Source organism: Alternaria incomplexa (genome assembly GCF_024043165.1).
Source record: "Alternaria incomplexa strain BMP 0042 chromosome Unknown scaffold_8, whole genome shotgun sequence".
Taxonomy (NCBI): domain Eukaryota; kingdom Fungi; phylum Ascomycota; class Dothideomycetes; order Pleosporales; family Pleosporaceae; genus Alternaria; species Alternaria incomplexa.
In genome coordinates this window covers 1,073,909-1,087,138 of record NW_026249857.1, presented here as the reverse complement: position 1 = coordinate 1,087,138, position 13,230 = coordinate 1,073,909, and the positions used below count along the sequence as shown (strand labels likewise).

The 13,230-nt window shown below is 55.4% G+C and overlaps 4 protein-coding genes across 4 annotated transcripts; 2 read left to right on the top strand and 2 right to left on the bottom strand.

Annotated features, from left to right (window-relative positions):
• Positions 1–448: 448 nt before the first annotated feature.
• Positions 449–1,609, top strand: J4E90_006157 (uncharacterized protein; the record flags this gene model as incomplete). The annotated part of the gene is made up of 2 exons (XM_051435706.1): positions 449–569; positions 621–1,609. 2 exons carry the CDS (start codon positions 449–451, stop codon positions 1,607–1,609), a joined length of 1,110 nt encoding a protein of 369 aa, XP_051290564.1.
• Positions 1,610–1,746: 137 nt separating this feature from the next.
• J4E90_006156 (uncharacterized protein) lies at positions 1,747–2,668 on the bottom strand (the record flags this gene model as incomplete). Its single annotated transcript, XM_051435705.1, has 3 exons — positions 1,747–2,018; positions 2,075–2,420; positions 2,477–2,668. 3 exons carry the CDS (start codon positions 2,666–2,668, stop codon positions 1,747–1,749), a joined length of 810 nt encoding a protein of 269 aa, XP_051290563.1.
• Positions 2,669–3,491: 823 nt separating this feature from the next.
• CKB2 (casein kinase 2 regulatory subunit) lies at positions 3,492–4,678 on the top strand (the record flags this gene model as incomplete). Its single annotated transcript, XM_051435704.1, has 3 exons — positions 3,492–3,548; positions 3,913–4,158; positions 4,214–4,678. 3 exons carry the CDS (start codon positions 3,492–3,494, stop codon positions 4,676–4,678), a joined length of 768 nt encoding a protein of 255 aa, XP_051290562.1.
• Positions 4,679–5,399: 721 nt separating this feature from the next.
• On the bottom strand, positions 5,400–13,014 carry J4E90_006154 (uncharacterized protein; the record flags this gene model as incomplete). Its single annotated transcript, XM_051435703.1, has 3 exons — positions 5,400–11,720; positions 11,774–12,282; positions 12,756–13,014. 3 exons carry the CDS (start codon positions 13,012–13,014, stop codon positions 5,400–5,402), a joined length of 7,089 nt encoding a protein of 2,362 aa, XP_051290561.1.
• Between the last annotated feature and the right edge of the window lie 216 nt (positions 13,015–13,230).

The following is a 13,230-nucleotide window of genomic DNA, read 5'->3' as shown; positions in this document are numbered from 1 at the left end:
TGGCATTATGGGATGAAAGCCGATGACGGTGAGGCTGCGAAGTGGATCGTCTTAGCAGGGCACGTGCGGGGCCTTCTCATCGGAACTTTTTGAGCCGACGCATGTTCGGCCCCTGAGACCCTTCGCCGATAGCTGTTCGTATCGACATCGGACCATAACGCTGAAAACGGCATTGAAGGTATTCAGGCGAGTTCTCGGCATCACTGCTGAGACTGACAGATGCCATGTGTCAGGTGGGGTTTGCGAGGCTGCCCAGGTGGGTTGCCGATAACGACCATGGTGACCCATCACAAGGCTTGGGCAATGGCCATAATATGTGTGGTAGACACAGCCATACACTCTCTAAAGAGCTACGAAACATTGACATTGTAGGCCATTACACAGTTTTTGCGAGACTACTTGATCAGATCCTACCTCGTCTTGTGTTGTACCAACATCGACTGCCAAGATGACGAAACTCTTCCAACCATTGACAGTTGGAGATGTAAAGTTGGGTCATCGTGTCGCTATGGCGCCGTTGACCCGGTATCGCATGGGCGACGACTACAAGGCGACGCCCATGAACAAAGGTACCTTGAACACCGTTACTACGAAGGGCCGATATTGACCAAGTATCGCAGAGTATTACGAGCAACGAGCATGTGTACCTGGCACGCTCATCGTCAGCGAAGCAACCATCATCTCCAGGAACGCCATCGGCGCCCAAAATGCCCCAGGAATATGGCAAGAAGACCACATCGCTTCCTGGAAAGACATCACGTCAGCAGTACATGCTAAAGGTTGTGCGATATACTGCCAACTCTGGCATCAAGGTCGTGCCGCAAGGACCGATGCGCTGGACGCAGAAGGCATCACGCTGGTCTCATCCAGCGCGGTACCCATCACATCTCAAGACCGAACACCAGTGGAAATGACAGAGGAGATGATCTGGGAAACCATAGCAGACTATTCGAGCGCAGCCAAGAACGCAATTGCTGCGGGGTTTGACGGTGTCGAGATCCACGGTGCTAATGGATACCTACCGGATCAATTCCTCCAAACCACTTGCAACCAACGGACGGATAGCTGGGGAGGAAGCATCGAGCAACGAGCGCGATTCCATCTCGAAGTCACCAAGGCTGTTATCGCTGCTGTTGGCGCTCAAAGAACAGCAATGCGCCTCAGCCCTTACAGCGACTTCAACGGCATGCTAATGGACGAGCCCGAGCCAACTTTCGAATACCTCACCGAAGAGCTGAAGAAACTGGGTCTGGCTTATCTCCACCTGATCGAAGCCCGCATCACTGGCAATGATGACTCGGAATGCGGAGGCCAGAAGACTGTGCAGTGGATGGTCGAACGATGGGGCAACGCGAGTCCCGTCATGCTTGCAGGAGGCTTCCTACCCGACTCAGCGAAGCAGACTGTTGATGAGACGTACAAGGACTACGATGTCATCATCGCCTTCGGCAGATATTTCGTTGCCAACCCCGACCTGGTTTTCCGCGTCAAGGAGAGCGTACCGCTGGTCAAGTATGACCGCTCTGTTTTCTACACTCCAAAGACACCGAAGGGGTATATCGACTACCCGCACAGTCAGCAGTACTTGACAGCCGTGGCGAAGGTTTGAGATAGACATGCTCTTGATACCAATTTTACGTGTACTTCTTCATGCCCATTTTCTCGTGATCATGTAACAGTACGAGACAGCCTATACCCCAACATATTTCCAGATACCTTCTGGGCTTCCTTGACTCTTCTGGTCATTCACATCTCATCTGTAGGTATGTCTGAAACTCTCGGCAGACCTTTCAGTTCTTTCCCACAGGTTTCTGCGACATGTTCAATAACCTGTTGTATGCATTCCACTTCCTCGCGTGTGCAGCCGACTCGGAGACACCCACGTAGATGCCATTTCGTTGAAGGAACAAGGCCTTGGCACATGATTGCAGGCAAGATGACGAGCTCAGATTCGATGATATCGAGAGTGTTGTGATCGGCAAGGAACAGACCATAAGATATGTCGGTCGAGAGCCACGCTACATGGCGCATTAGCCTCAAGATGGAGAGCCGCGGGAAGTTGTGGGGCACTCACGTATGTCCTTGTGCGAGCCGAATGATGCCCAAATTCTCTCATTTTCATCGCCATAAAGCGTTTCAAGAACCTCGAGACCGCGCTTGTGGTTCGCTTCATCAGCTTTCCAATCCTTGCGGGTGAAACTGTGATCTTGATCTTCGGGCTGTTCTTGCTTCGCAAGAGACACAAAAGCTTCCATGACGACGGGAATGCCGTTGAGAATGATGCATTTGATCATGGCTTCTCTCATGCGCCGTACGAGACGTTGTCTCTCTGCAGACGTCTGATATGACGGCTTTGAGATGATGTAGTTGTAGAGAGGACCTATCAGACCCGGCTGGCCGCTGGCGATAAGTGCCGCTGTCTGTCAGACACGCGCAATGTCAACTTTAAAGTCTCTCCCGGAAAGATGGTACTTACAGTGGAAAGATACCATCCGTCCTTCCTCCATCTTTCCGGGAACCGCGCTTCGATCTCTCTGAACAGACGGTTCGCGTCGATGGAAGAGTCCCGTCTACCATAAACAGCAAGGGTAGGCATGTACTGGAGGATGGAAAACAGCTGAGAGCAGAACCTAGCAATAGGCTGGAGGACGGTTGCGGCGGCACACATCGCGCACGTCGTGATAACGGGGTGATTAGCAAGACACTAGTCCCCAGTGTGAATGGCTTTGAGGGGGAATGTGAGATAGCTCTCGTTGGTAAACGCGACTAGGAAAAGAGTAATTGATTTTGAATACCTGTTCTGAACTTGTGGACTTGAACGACCGAAACAAATTATCCGCGATATGATGGCAACGGGTCACAGGAAAGCTATATGACAAAGAAATAGAGTTCTTGGCTAACAAACAGACGGTATCGAATGCGAAGAAATGGCAACGGAGCCTTGGAACAGTGAACATTTTAGCCTAATGGCAAGTAAGATTCATGTAAGAATTGATGTAAGACGATTACTGACGTCGTACATCAAACTTTAAGCAAGTGACATCGGTGTACGAAATGTAGTAAGACATTGATTGACTTCGTGCAATCAATTTTTAGGCACCTCACGTGCACGTGCCTGCCCCGTAACATGGTCGGGACCCAGGGACCTCTTCCAAAACGGGTCTTGAAGTCGGGATCGTCTACTGTACGCAGATACTGGCACAGATAGTTAGCGACCCAGTAGGCAGGGTTGGTGGGGAAGTCTGGGGTTGTCATGTTGATGGGACGCGGCCCAAGCGACTAGCGCGCCCGGAGCGGAGAAACAAGCAGTGGAGGTGGGATGCGACGACTGCCATCCCACTAGGTGGGCGCGCAATTCACTCCGCAACCGCGTCCCGACCCGAGCTTGCGCCTGATCGCACCGCCCCACCCCGCCGGTGGTCGCAGCCTACAAACAAGACATACGGACGCCCTAACCCCCTCGGACATCGTCGCCGAGAGCAAGCGCAAACATGGACGACTTCAACAGCGACACGGACAGCGACTACACAAGCTACTGGCGAGACTGGGTGAGTACCTGAACTCCATACATTACCAACACCGGTATTCTTTGATCGCTGGTCATGTCTCTACAAACCTTGGGGGCGTCGAGGTGGAACTATAGGTACCTCATGGCGTGGTATGGTCTGCCAGCCCTTCATTGCAGGACGCGTCTGACCATGCGCCAGCGGTGACTGCGGCGAAGACGGCTATATCTCCACGCTGAGGTGCCCCCATTCGTTCGAAGTGGATGAAGACTATACTATCTTCTCGGCCAAATGGGGCCCACTCATGCTCATGCAGAGCGAGTGGTGGTCCGACTGGTGGGAAGATCACGACAGCGTAGAAGAGCAGATGCAGCTATTCTTTCAACGCAGGCTAACAAACAAGTAGTTCATATCCTCTCGAGGAAACGAATACTTCTGCGAGATTGACGAAGAATACCTCACCGATCGCTTCAACCTAACGGGCCTGAACACCGAAGTTCAGTACTACCAATATGCACTCGATCTCGTCACAGACGTGTTCGACTTCGACTGCGACGATGACATGCGGGAACAGATCGAGAAGTCGGCACGGCATCTCTACGGACTCGTCCACGCACGATACATCGTCACTACCAGGGGCCTTGCCAAGATGGTACGTCAGGCGCTCATATCCCATGCCTCGCGCCCACAACTAACACACCACCCAGCTCGAGAAGTTCAAGAAGTCAGACTTTGGCAAATGCCCCCGAGTAATGTGCGAATCGCAACCCCTCCTCCCCATGGGTCAATCCGACGTCCCCAACGCCTCCCCCGTAAAACTCTACTGCGCCCGCTGCGAAGACCTCTACAACCCCAAATCCTCCCGCCATGCCGTAATCGACGGTGCCTACTTCGGCACTTCCTTCCACAACATCCTCTTCCAAGTCTACCCTGCGATGCTGCCACCGAAATCGCAACGGCGGTACGAGCCCCGTGTTTTCGGCTTCAAAGTACACTCTGCAGCAGCGCTGGCGCGGTGGCAGGCAGACAAAAAGGACGAGATGAAAGATAGGCTCAAGACGCTGAAGATGGAGACTGGGTTTGAGGAGGAAGATGAGGATCTGGAAGATGATGAGGACGACGATGATATGGAGACTCAGGAAGGCGTTGAGGGCGCGGTTGTGCAGCTGTGACAAATGGGCCTATAATGGCCGTTTCACTATTGTACAGATGGATGGGTGAGGTGTGGGAAGCATGTTTAGGAAGATGGAGGCACGAGTAGTTTATAGCATCCGAGAGGAACTAGCATGGGTTTGGCGATAGGCGTCATGGCTGGGTGTTAAAGCAGTATCTGATATACCACCAAACGAGTATTAAACAATGCAGATTATGACTTGCATAATACCAGAAAGAGCCGAAAACTCACATGTACACTGGCAGGATTGATATGCAGTTGCAACGATCGCTAGTATTGAAGAACTACTAAAAGAGAGGGGGTATCTATCTGACTTTCCTACACATCCCATCCGCCTCCTGTCCAGTGAATACCCACAGAAACCTAACCCAGGATATCACAGAAAGGCAGCGTCGCTGAAAGGTGCCAAAAGAAAGAAGAAGATAGATCGAAGCAAGCAATGAAGAAGGTAAAAGTAGTTCTCATGAAGTAAAGTAAAGTAAGTAAAGTAGACAAGAAAAGATCGAGAGAGACGAATCAAAAAGCGCCACGCAATGCTAATCAAGCAAGAGATCCAAACCACGCTGTCGCTTCGCTGTCATCATCCCATAATCCAAACCGTAATCCAAAACAAATTCCAAAACATATACACATCCAAGATAATCTTTCGTAAAACCCGCATTACATCGTAACCAAAAAGTTGTGAGCAAGAAGAGAAGAGAAGAGAAGAAGGGCGCGGCTTAAAACATCTTCTTAAACCAGCTTCCCCGCTTGACAGCCGGGGCACCACCATCAACAGCCGGTCTGCCATCCCAGGTGCGCACAGGCGGCTCTTCATACGCAGGCACATAGCTCGTTCGGCGGGACGCCCTCTTCCGCTCTCTATCGTCGTCAACCGTCTTCATGCCCTCGTAGTGTGTAGCGCGACGACTGTGCTTGTGCGTCTTATCGCGGTCGCGTTCCTTGTCCTCTGCCTTCCGGCGCTCCGCACGTTCTTTATCGCGCTTGGGGCCCTTGCGGCCGGCGATGCGCAGGCGGATGTCTTCGTCTTGCGAAAAGGTTTCCTCGTCTTCTTCGGGGGTCTCGCGCGCGCCGGGGGCGGGGTCGAGGACGGTTTCGGAGATGGGGGGAGGGAGGGGTGGCTCGTTGGAGAGGGATTCCACCCACGACGAGGTCTTGTCGCCGCTCTTGTTGTTGCTGTACGGCATGTTTTCTTCCTCGTCGCGGGCCTGGCGCGAGCTGCGGTGTTTGCGGGCCCCGCCGTTGCGCTCGTCGAAGTAGTCGGTGATGGGCTCGCCGCTGGCGGCGACGGGGTATTCGGAGTTGCGTCTGGCGGCGCGGCGCTCTTCGTGACGACGGCGACGTTCTGCGTCTTCGTCTACGTGCACTGTTCGACGGCGTTCGGTCTTTGGGCGGGGCTCTTCGCGGTCCTTGTCTTTGCGGCGCGAAGAACGCTTCTCGCGCTCTCGTTCGTCGGAGGGCGGTTTGCGCTCGCCTCGTGCCTTCTTCCGCTCCTCCTTCTCGGCCATGCGACGCAGTTGTTCCTCGGCCTCCTGGTTGCGACGCTCCAACTCAGCCATCTGACGGGCCTTCTTCTCCGCAAGAGTCGCACGCTCGTTCTCGCGCTCACGTTCGCGACGGCGCTCTGCCTTGGCCTCTGCCTCTTCGAGCTCAGCGCGTCGGGCTCCTTTGTCTCCATCGCGTTTGGATCTACGCTCAGCTCGTCGAGCCTCTCGCTCAGCATCGTAGTCCTCAGGGGTGCCATTTGCGCCTGACATCATAACGTCCTCAGGAGGTGGATGGCGCAGACTGCGGCGCTCGTGTCGCAGCCGCTTCGCCTCATCCTCTGTTGCGCCTCCACGGGTTGTCGATCGCTTGCGATGTCTGCGCTCGTCTTCGGTCTCGTAGGCGGTCCGGCGGCGCTCGCGGGGTGCCTCTTCCGGCGCAGCCTTCTTGCGACCGAGGCCAAACATTCCCTTGAAGCCCTTCACAGCAGCAGCAGTACCTGCGACACCAGCAAGCGTGCCCATAGCATCCGAGTTGCCGCGCGCACGACGAGGTCGCTCCCGCTCACGTTCGCGGCGGGGCCGCTCAGCCTCAGCTGGGGCAGGGTCCATGTCCATGGGGTCGACGACGATGGGATCGTCAGCGCTAGGCGGTGCAGTCAAGGGTTCAAGGGGTTGCGCGGAGTCGCGCTTGGATTTGCGACGCGATGGCTCTGGACGAGAAGCTGGGGGAGGAGACTCATCGTCAAGATCTTGGTCGTCGTCAATAGGATACGGGTCTGGAACAGCTGCCGTAGGGTTAGCTCCGAATGTTTGCTTACGGCTGCGCCGGCCAATGACAGGCGCATCGTGCTTAGCGGGGAACGGCTCACCTCGACGGAAGCCCTTATCTCTGGCGTCCCGAGTGCTGGTCCTGCGCGACGAGCTTTTCATGCCCATGACCTTGGCGGCCTTTGAAGAGACCCTCGCATCAGTGTCTGTTTGTGGCGGCGACATCATAGCAGCGTCCTGGTCGATTGAGGGTCGGCGCGACGTCGTCTTGGGTGTGCGATGTGACTTTGATCGTGAAGGCGGGGGCGGAGCAACACCAAACATGGCACCTAGCCCAGTACCAGCGCGGGCCGTCTTGGACCGTGAAACCGTTGGCTTGGATGAGTGCACCTTGTCCGAGCCTGATGAACGTGACTTGATGTCATTGTCCCGAGTGGACGAGGTTCTCACAGACTTTGTGCGATCGGGAAGGCCGGCGCCGTCTTCACCACCAGACACCCTTCTGGTCTTAGTCTTGGCCGCACCAAATAAGCCCCATCCTCCAGCGGCCGTAGTAGCGCTGCGACCTAGCTTGACACGCTCTTTTCTTGGAGATTCCGACGGGGGCTCAGGCGCAACTTCTGGAGGTGGTGTTGGAAGTTTTTCGGGAGCTTCCTCGTCGTCGTCGTCCATGTCAGGGTCTGCTTCTTCAGGCGCTTCTTCGATAATGGGTTCTGGCTCAGGTTCAGGTTCGGGTTCTGGTTCTGGCTGACGTGTTCTTGTCTTGCTACTCTTCTTGGACTTCTTGAGTCTCCGCTCCTCCTTGGGGGTGAGTTTAACAGGCTCTGGCTCTGGCTCCGGTTCTGGTTCTGGTTCTGGTTCTGGTTCAGCTTCGGGTTCAGGCTCAGGATCAGCTTCCGGCTCTGGCTCTGGCTCAGGTTCCTCAACGATTGGTTCTGGCTCGGGAGGCGGCGGCGGCGGGTCGTCGAAACTGAACCCTCTCGACTTGCTGCTCTTCTTGGTCTTCTTCAACTTCTTCAGCTCCGAGAGAATAGAAGGTCCGGGCACTGGTGCTGGTTCAGGCTCAGGTTCCGGTTCGGCGGCTGGTTCTGGTTCAGGCTCTGGTTCAGGCTCTTCGGGCGGCGCTGCATCCTCTGCATCATGGAAGTCCATCGTATCGCCCTCGTCGTCAGGGAATGCACCAGGTGCAGGAGGGGATCTCTCGGCAGGTACTTCAGGCTCTGGATCGGGTTCAGGAATCACAATAGGAGCTTCGACTAACTTCCCGGCCTTCTTTAACTTCTTCAGCCGTTTCTCCTCCTTGAGTTTCTCCTCCTCCAGCTTCTTCTTTTCCTTGGAGGACAGCTTCTTCTTGGGCTTTTCAACGACGACCACCTCCGGTTCTGGCTCAGGCTCTGGCTCTGGAGGAGCCTCTTCAACCTCTGGCTCTGGGGCTGGTTCCGGCTCTGGCTCTGGTTCCACATGCCGATGCTTCTTGGACTTTTTGAGTCTTCGCTCCTCCTTGGGGGTAAGTTTGACAGGCTCTGGTTCAGGTTCAGGCTCAGGCTCAGGCTCTGGTTCAGCTTCTGGCTCTGGCTCCTGCTCGGGTTCCTCGACCTCTGGTTCTGGCTCTGGCTCTGGCTCCGGTTCTGGTTCATCCCAGATGCTGGGCTTTGGCTGTTCAGGCTTGGTCTTGCGCAGAGAGATACCCCACGCACTGCCCCACCCGCTAGCTGCTTCTTTCTCCTCCTTCCTGGTAGGTTTCTCGAGCTCGGCCAAGAGGTCACCTGCGTCTTCATCCTTGATCAGATCGAACAGTTCGTCGTCATTCGTAGGCTCGGCGGGTGGGGGCGGCGGAGGCGGTGGAAGTTCTTCAACAACGCCTCTCTTCTTTTTCTTCTTCTTTTCTTTCGGGGCTGGCTCAGGCTCGAGTACCATATCCTGCTCAGCAGCAATGCGAGCAAACTCAGCCTCTTCCGCCTCCTTCGCAACCCTCTCCGCCTCGGCGGCTTCAGCGGCTTCGGCCTCGGCGGCGGCAGCTGCTTCAGCTTCAGCAGCTTCTCTGGCTTCACGCTCCAGCCGTTCTTTTTCTTCAGCCGCCTTCTTCTCCTTGGCCTCTCGCTCACGCTTCGCCTTGCTCGACTCCTTCTTCTTCCCTAAGCCAAACATGCCCCATCCGGAACTTGCTTTAGCTTCTTCCTCAGCTATGCGACGCGCTTCTTCCTCTTCTGCAGCTATGCGAGCTCTCTCAGCCTCCTCAGCTTCGATGCGGAGTCGTTCTTCTTCAGCAGCACGCTCAGCTTCTTCTGCTTCGATACGCTCCTGCTCTTCACGCTCGATGCGTTCCTGTTCTAGGCGCTCCTCTTCTTCGCGCTGAAGACGTTCCTGTTCTTCTTGCTCGAGACGCTCCTTCTCTGCTTGTTCGGCAGCTTCTTTCGCCAAGCGTTCTTCCTCCTCTTTCTTCTCGCGGGCTCTTCTCTCCCTTGGGGTTTCCGTCTTCTTCTTTGAAGAGCCCCAAATGCTGGCGCCCCAACCTGCCAGTTTTGAGGCTGCTGACTCCTCTTCTTTCCTCTTCCTCTCCTCTTCTTCCTCTGCCAATATACGTGCGGCCTCAGCTTCTTCGGCCTCAATACGCGCCTCTTCAGCCGCCGCCTCTTCAGCTTCGCGGGCAAGGCGCTCTTCCTCCTCTTTCTCAGCAGCCTCCTTCTCCAGACGCTCCTGCTCTTCTCGTTCCTTCCTCTCCTTCCTCTCTCGCACTCTTTTCTCTGTAGGCGTTTCGTTCTTCGGCTTCTTGGAGCCACTGAGAGAGCCCCAGATACTGCTCGACTTCGTCTCTTTCTCTTTCTTGCTCTTCTTCTTCTCCTCGACTGGCGCTGGAGCTTCTTCCACTACTGGTTCTGGCTCAGGAGGCGGTGGCGGTGGGTCGTCGAGCGAGATAAGATCCTCGAAGGTATCGTTTGTCGATTTTGGCGGAGAGCTTTCGGGTTCGAATTTGCTGAGCAGGCTACTGACAGTCTTACTCTTCTTCTTCTTGGTGACAGTAGCAGGAGCACCCCAGATGTCTTCATCTTCAGCTGGGGGAGGTGCTTCGATTTCTTTCGGCGCCGGAAACTCTGACTCGAATTCTCCCGGCGGTGTCGGCACGTTCGGTGGAACTAGGCCCTTCTTGCTCTTCTTTGACTTCTTGCCGATGTTGAAGGCTGCGCTTCCCCAAGGATCATCCTCGTCGGGTTTCTGAACGGGTGTACTGGTATCCTCGATAACTTCTTCTGGCGCATCCTTCTTTGGGTCCTTGTTCTTCTTCTTGCTCCAAGATGGCGCGCCCCAATCGTCGGATTCGTCTTCCTTGGGCTCTTCGACGTCTTCGGGCTGGTGAACGGAAGCGAGTTCTTCGATGATGGGCTCTGGGCTAGGTGCGGGAAGCGAGTCCAGTTCGACGGATTTACTGCTCTTCTTCTTCTTCTTTCCTCCGCCCCATATCGAACTCAGGCCCCAGTCGGTGCCCTTCTCGTCCTCTTGTGCTGGCTCAGGCTCAGGTTCCGGTGGTGGCGGCGGCTCTTCGATGACAGGTTCGATAAGCACACCCTTCTTGCTCTTCTTCATCTTCTTGACAGCAGCAGGGGGTGTTGAGTCCCAATCATCCCGCGGATCAACAGGTCTGTCCTCAGCCGGGGCGGGCTCAGGCTCAGCTTCAGGCTCAGGAGGGGGCGGTGGCGGTGGCGGAATTTCTTCCTCTGCACCTTTCTTGCCCTTCTTCTTCTTCTTGGTAGTTGTCGGAGCTGCACCACCCCAATCGCCCCAGGTGTCGTCTTTCTGCTTGGCCTTCTCGGCCTCAGCAGCAGCGGCGGCGGCTTCCTCTTCCTCCATCTTCTTCAGCTCGGCTTCCTCCTCTTCTAAGCGTATCCGTTCTGCCTCTTCCTCTTCCTGTCGCCTGATCTCAGCAGCTTCCTCCTCCTCTTTCGCGCGCTTGGCATCTTCTTCCTCTTTCTGTTTAGCCTCTTTGTCCAACTTGGTCTTGAGCTTCTTCGCCTGCGACTTGCTGAGTCCTGCGTAAGGATCCACGACTGGCTCTGGTTCTTTCGGGGGCTCCGGCTCTGGCTCAGGTTCAGGTACCGGTTCAGGTTCGGCTTCAGGCTCGGGAGGTGGAGGTTCTTCCTTGGCTCCCTTCTTACCTTTCTTCTTCTTGGTGCCAGCAGCAGCAGCCGCTCCCCAACCACCACCCCATGGGTCCTCCTCTTTGGCAGGCGATGGCTCAGCCTCGACGACAGGTTCTGATTCTGGCTCAGGTGCCGGAGGCTCTTCTTCAATTGCGCCCTTCTTCTTTTTCTTCTTGTCCTTGGTGGCGCCAAAGCTGAATGCACCCCATGAATCGTCTTCCTCTTTCTTTTCAGGCTCTGGCGGCGGCGGAGGTACCTCTGGCACACTGTCATCAATCAGAGCCCCTTTCTTGCTCTTCTTCTTGGTCTTGGAAGCGAGTAAACCGCCCCAGCCATCATCGTCAGCAGGTTTGTCCTCAGCCGGGGGACTCTTGAACGCGTCGAAATCGAAATCGAATCCGTCCTCCTTCTTCTTTTTATCTGAGCCCCAAGGGTTGTCGCCTTCTGCAGTCGCGTCTTTGTTCGATGAGCCCCAGCCGGAGGTCCAGTTGCCAAGCCCGGGAAGTCCAAATCCAGATTTTGATGCGCCCGTATCACTGAAATTCATGTCAATCTTTGGCGCACTTGCTTCGTCCAGGTTAATATCGTCGAATGTTGTCGGCGGTTCCGCTGGAGGATCAGGAGGAGGCGGGGGTGCGGGCTCGGCCGTCTATCGTGAGTTAGCGTGCTGCTATGTGTAACTAAAAAGCCGAAATGACACACCTTCCCCTTTTTGCCCTTCTTCTTCTTGCCGGGAGCGGCCGCACCAAACGAGGCCCAGTCATCTGCTGCTGGCTCCTTTCCCCAACTCAAGTCAGCTGTAGCTTTTAGTATCGATGGTTTCGCGGCGGCTGCAGCTGCCGCTTCTTCCTCTTCCTTCTTCTTGCGCTCGGCCTCTTCTTCAGCCTCCTTTGCCAGACGCTCTTCCTCCTCTTTTGCCAACCGCTCCTCTTCCTCCTTCGCCAGGCGCTCTTCCTCCTCTTTTTGCAAACGCTCCTCCTCCTCTTTCTTCAAGCGCTCCTCTTCCTCCTTCTCCTTCTTGGTCTTCTTCTTCCCCTTATCCCCATCGCCACCATCGCCTCCAGCCCCGCTATCTGCAGGCGGGTCACCCCCACCATCGCCACCACCAGCGGCTTCCTCGTCTTTCTTGCCATCGTCTGCTGGTGTAGCTGCAGCTGCAGGTTTAGCCTTGGCCGCTGCCTTGGCCTTCTTCTTCGCGTGCGATTTGATGCCTGTCTCACTGTAGCCAAAATCGATGTCCACATATGGAGATTTCACATCAAGGAAGAATGAAGTTGTTGGAGACGAAGCATTGCGTTTGCGCAAACCATTTCGAACACTAGAACGTGATGATGCGCGGAAAGAAGGAAACGGTAAGTAATTAGGCGTTTTTGCATAGGCTAGCGCATCGGTGGATGTATAGTCTGGGGGCATGTCTGCAATAGATTCATCGTATGAGGGTGGTGGGGATCCATAGCTTCGCGGGGCTGGATTCCATGACTCCGGGAAGGACTCGAGGGTTGATGGAGGAAACCGCGACAGCTGGGTCATGGGATTAGGCCGCTGAATAGTTGTTAGAAGTTGAACCAGGAATGAAACAATGCGGAAAGCAGTTGGCAAGGAGTGTGGGTAATCGTGCACCAAACATGGACAAGAGACCAAACAAAGCAGTGTCGTCGTACCGAGATAAAACCTCTACTCGAACTCTTGTGACCAGCACTGGGGCATTCCAGCCGATCCAGCGCCTGGTACATGTCCGCTATCAACTCAGCAATGGGCCAGTCATTCTCAGACTCCCATGCTGATGTGTTTCCGGCGGTGTAGCTGCAAACATCCTCGGATTGCATGTTCCGACTCTTTCTGTCCCAACCCCGTTCAGCCGATCCAGTCCTCGAAAGCGGCAGGGTCCTTGGTCTCGCAGATGGCGCGGCGGCGACGGCGCGACGAGAGCTGACAGGAGACATTGTGCGAGTGTGAGACGCGCAAATAGAAGGAGCAGGGCGGAGGTAGGCACATGAGCGCTCGTGCGAAACCGCGAGCGTGGAGCGGCGAGGTTGCAATTGCGCGGGCGGCAGGTGTTTTCGTATACGGTACGGGGGCGGGCTGGTGCAGCGTGACTTCCTTCGCGGTCCTGGTCTGCTGCTGCAGGGTCTCGATGCGGCGAGCTCTAGTAGTACACG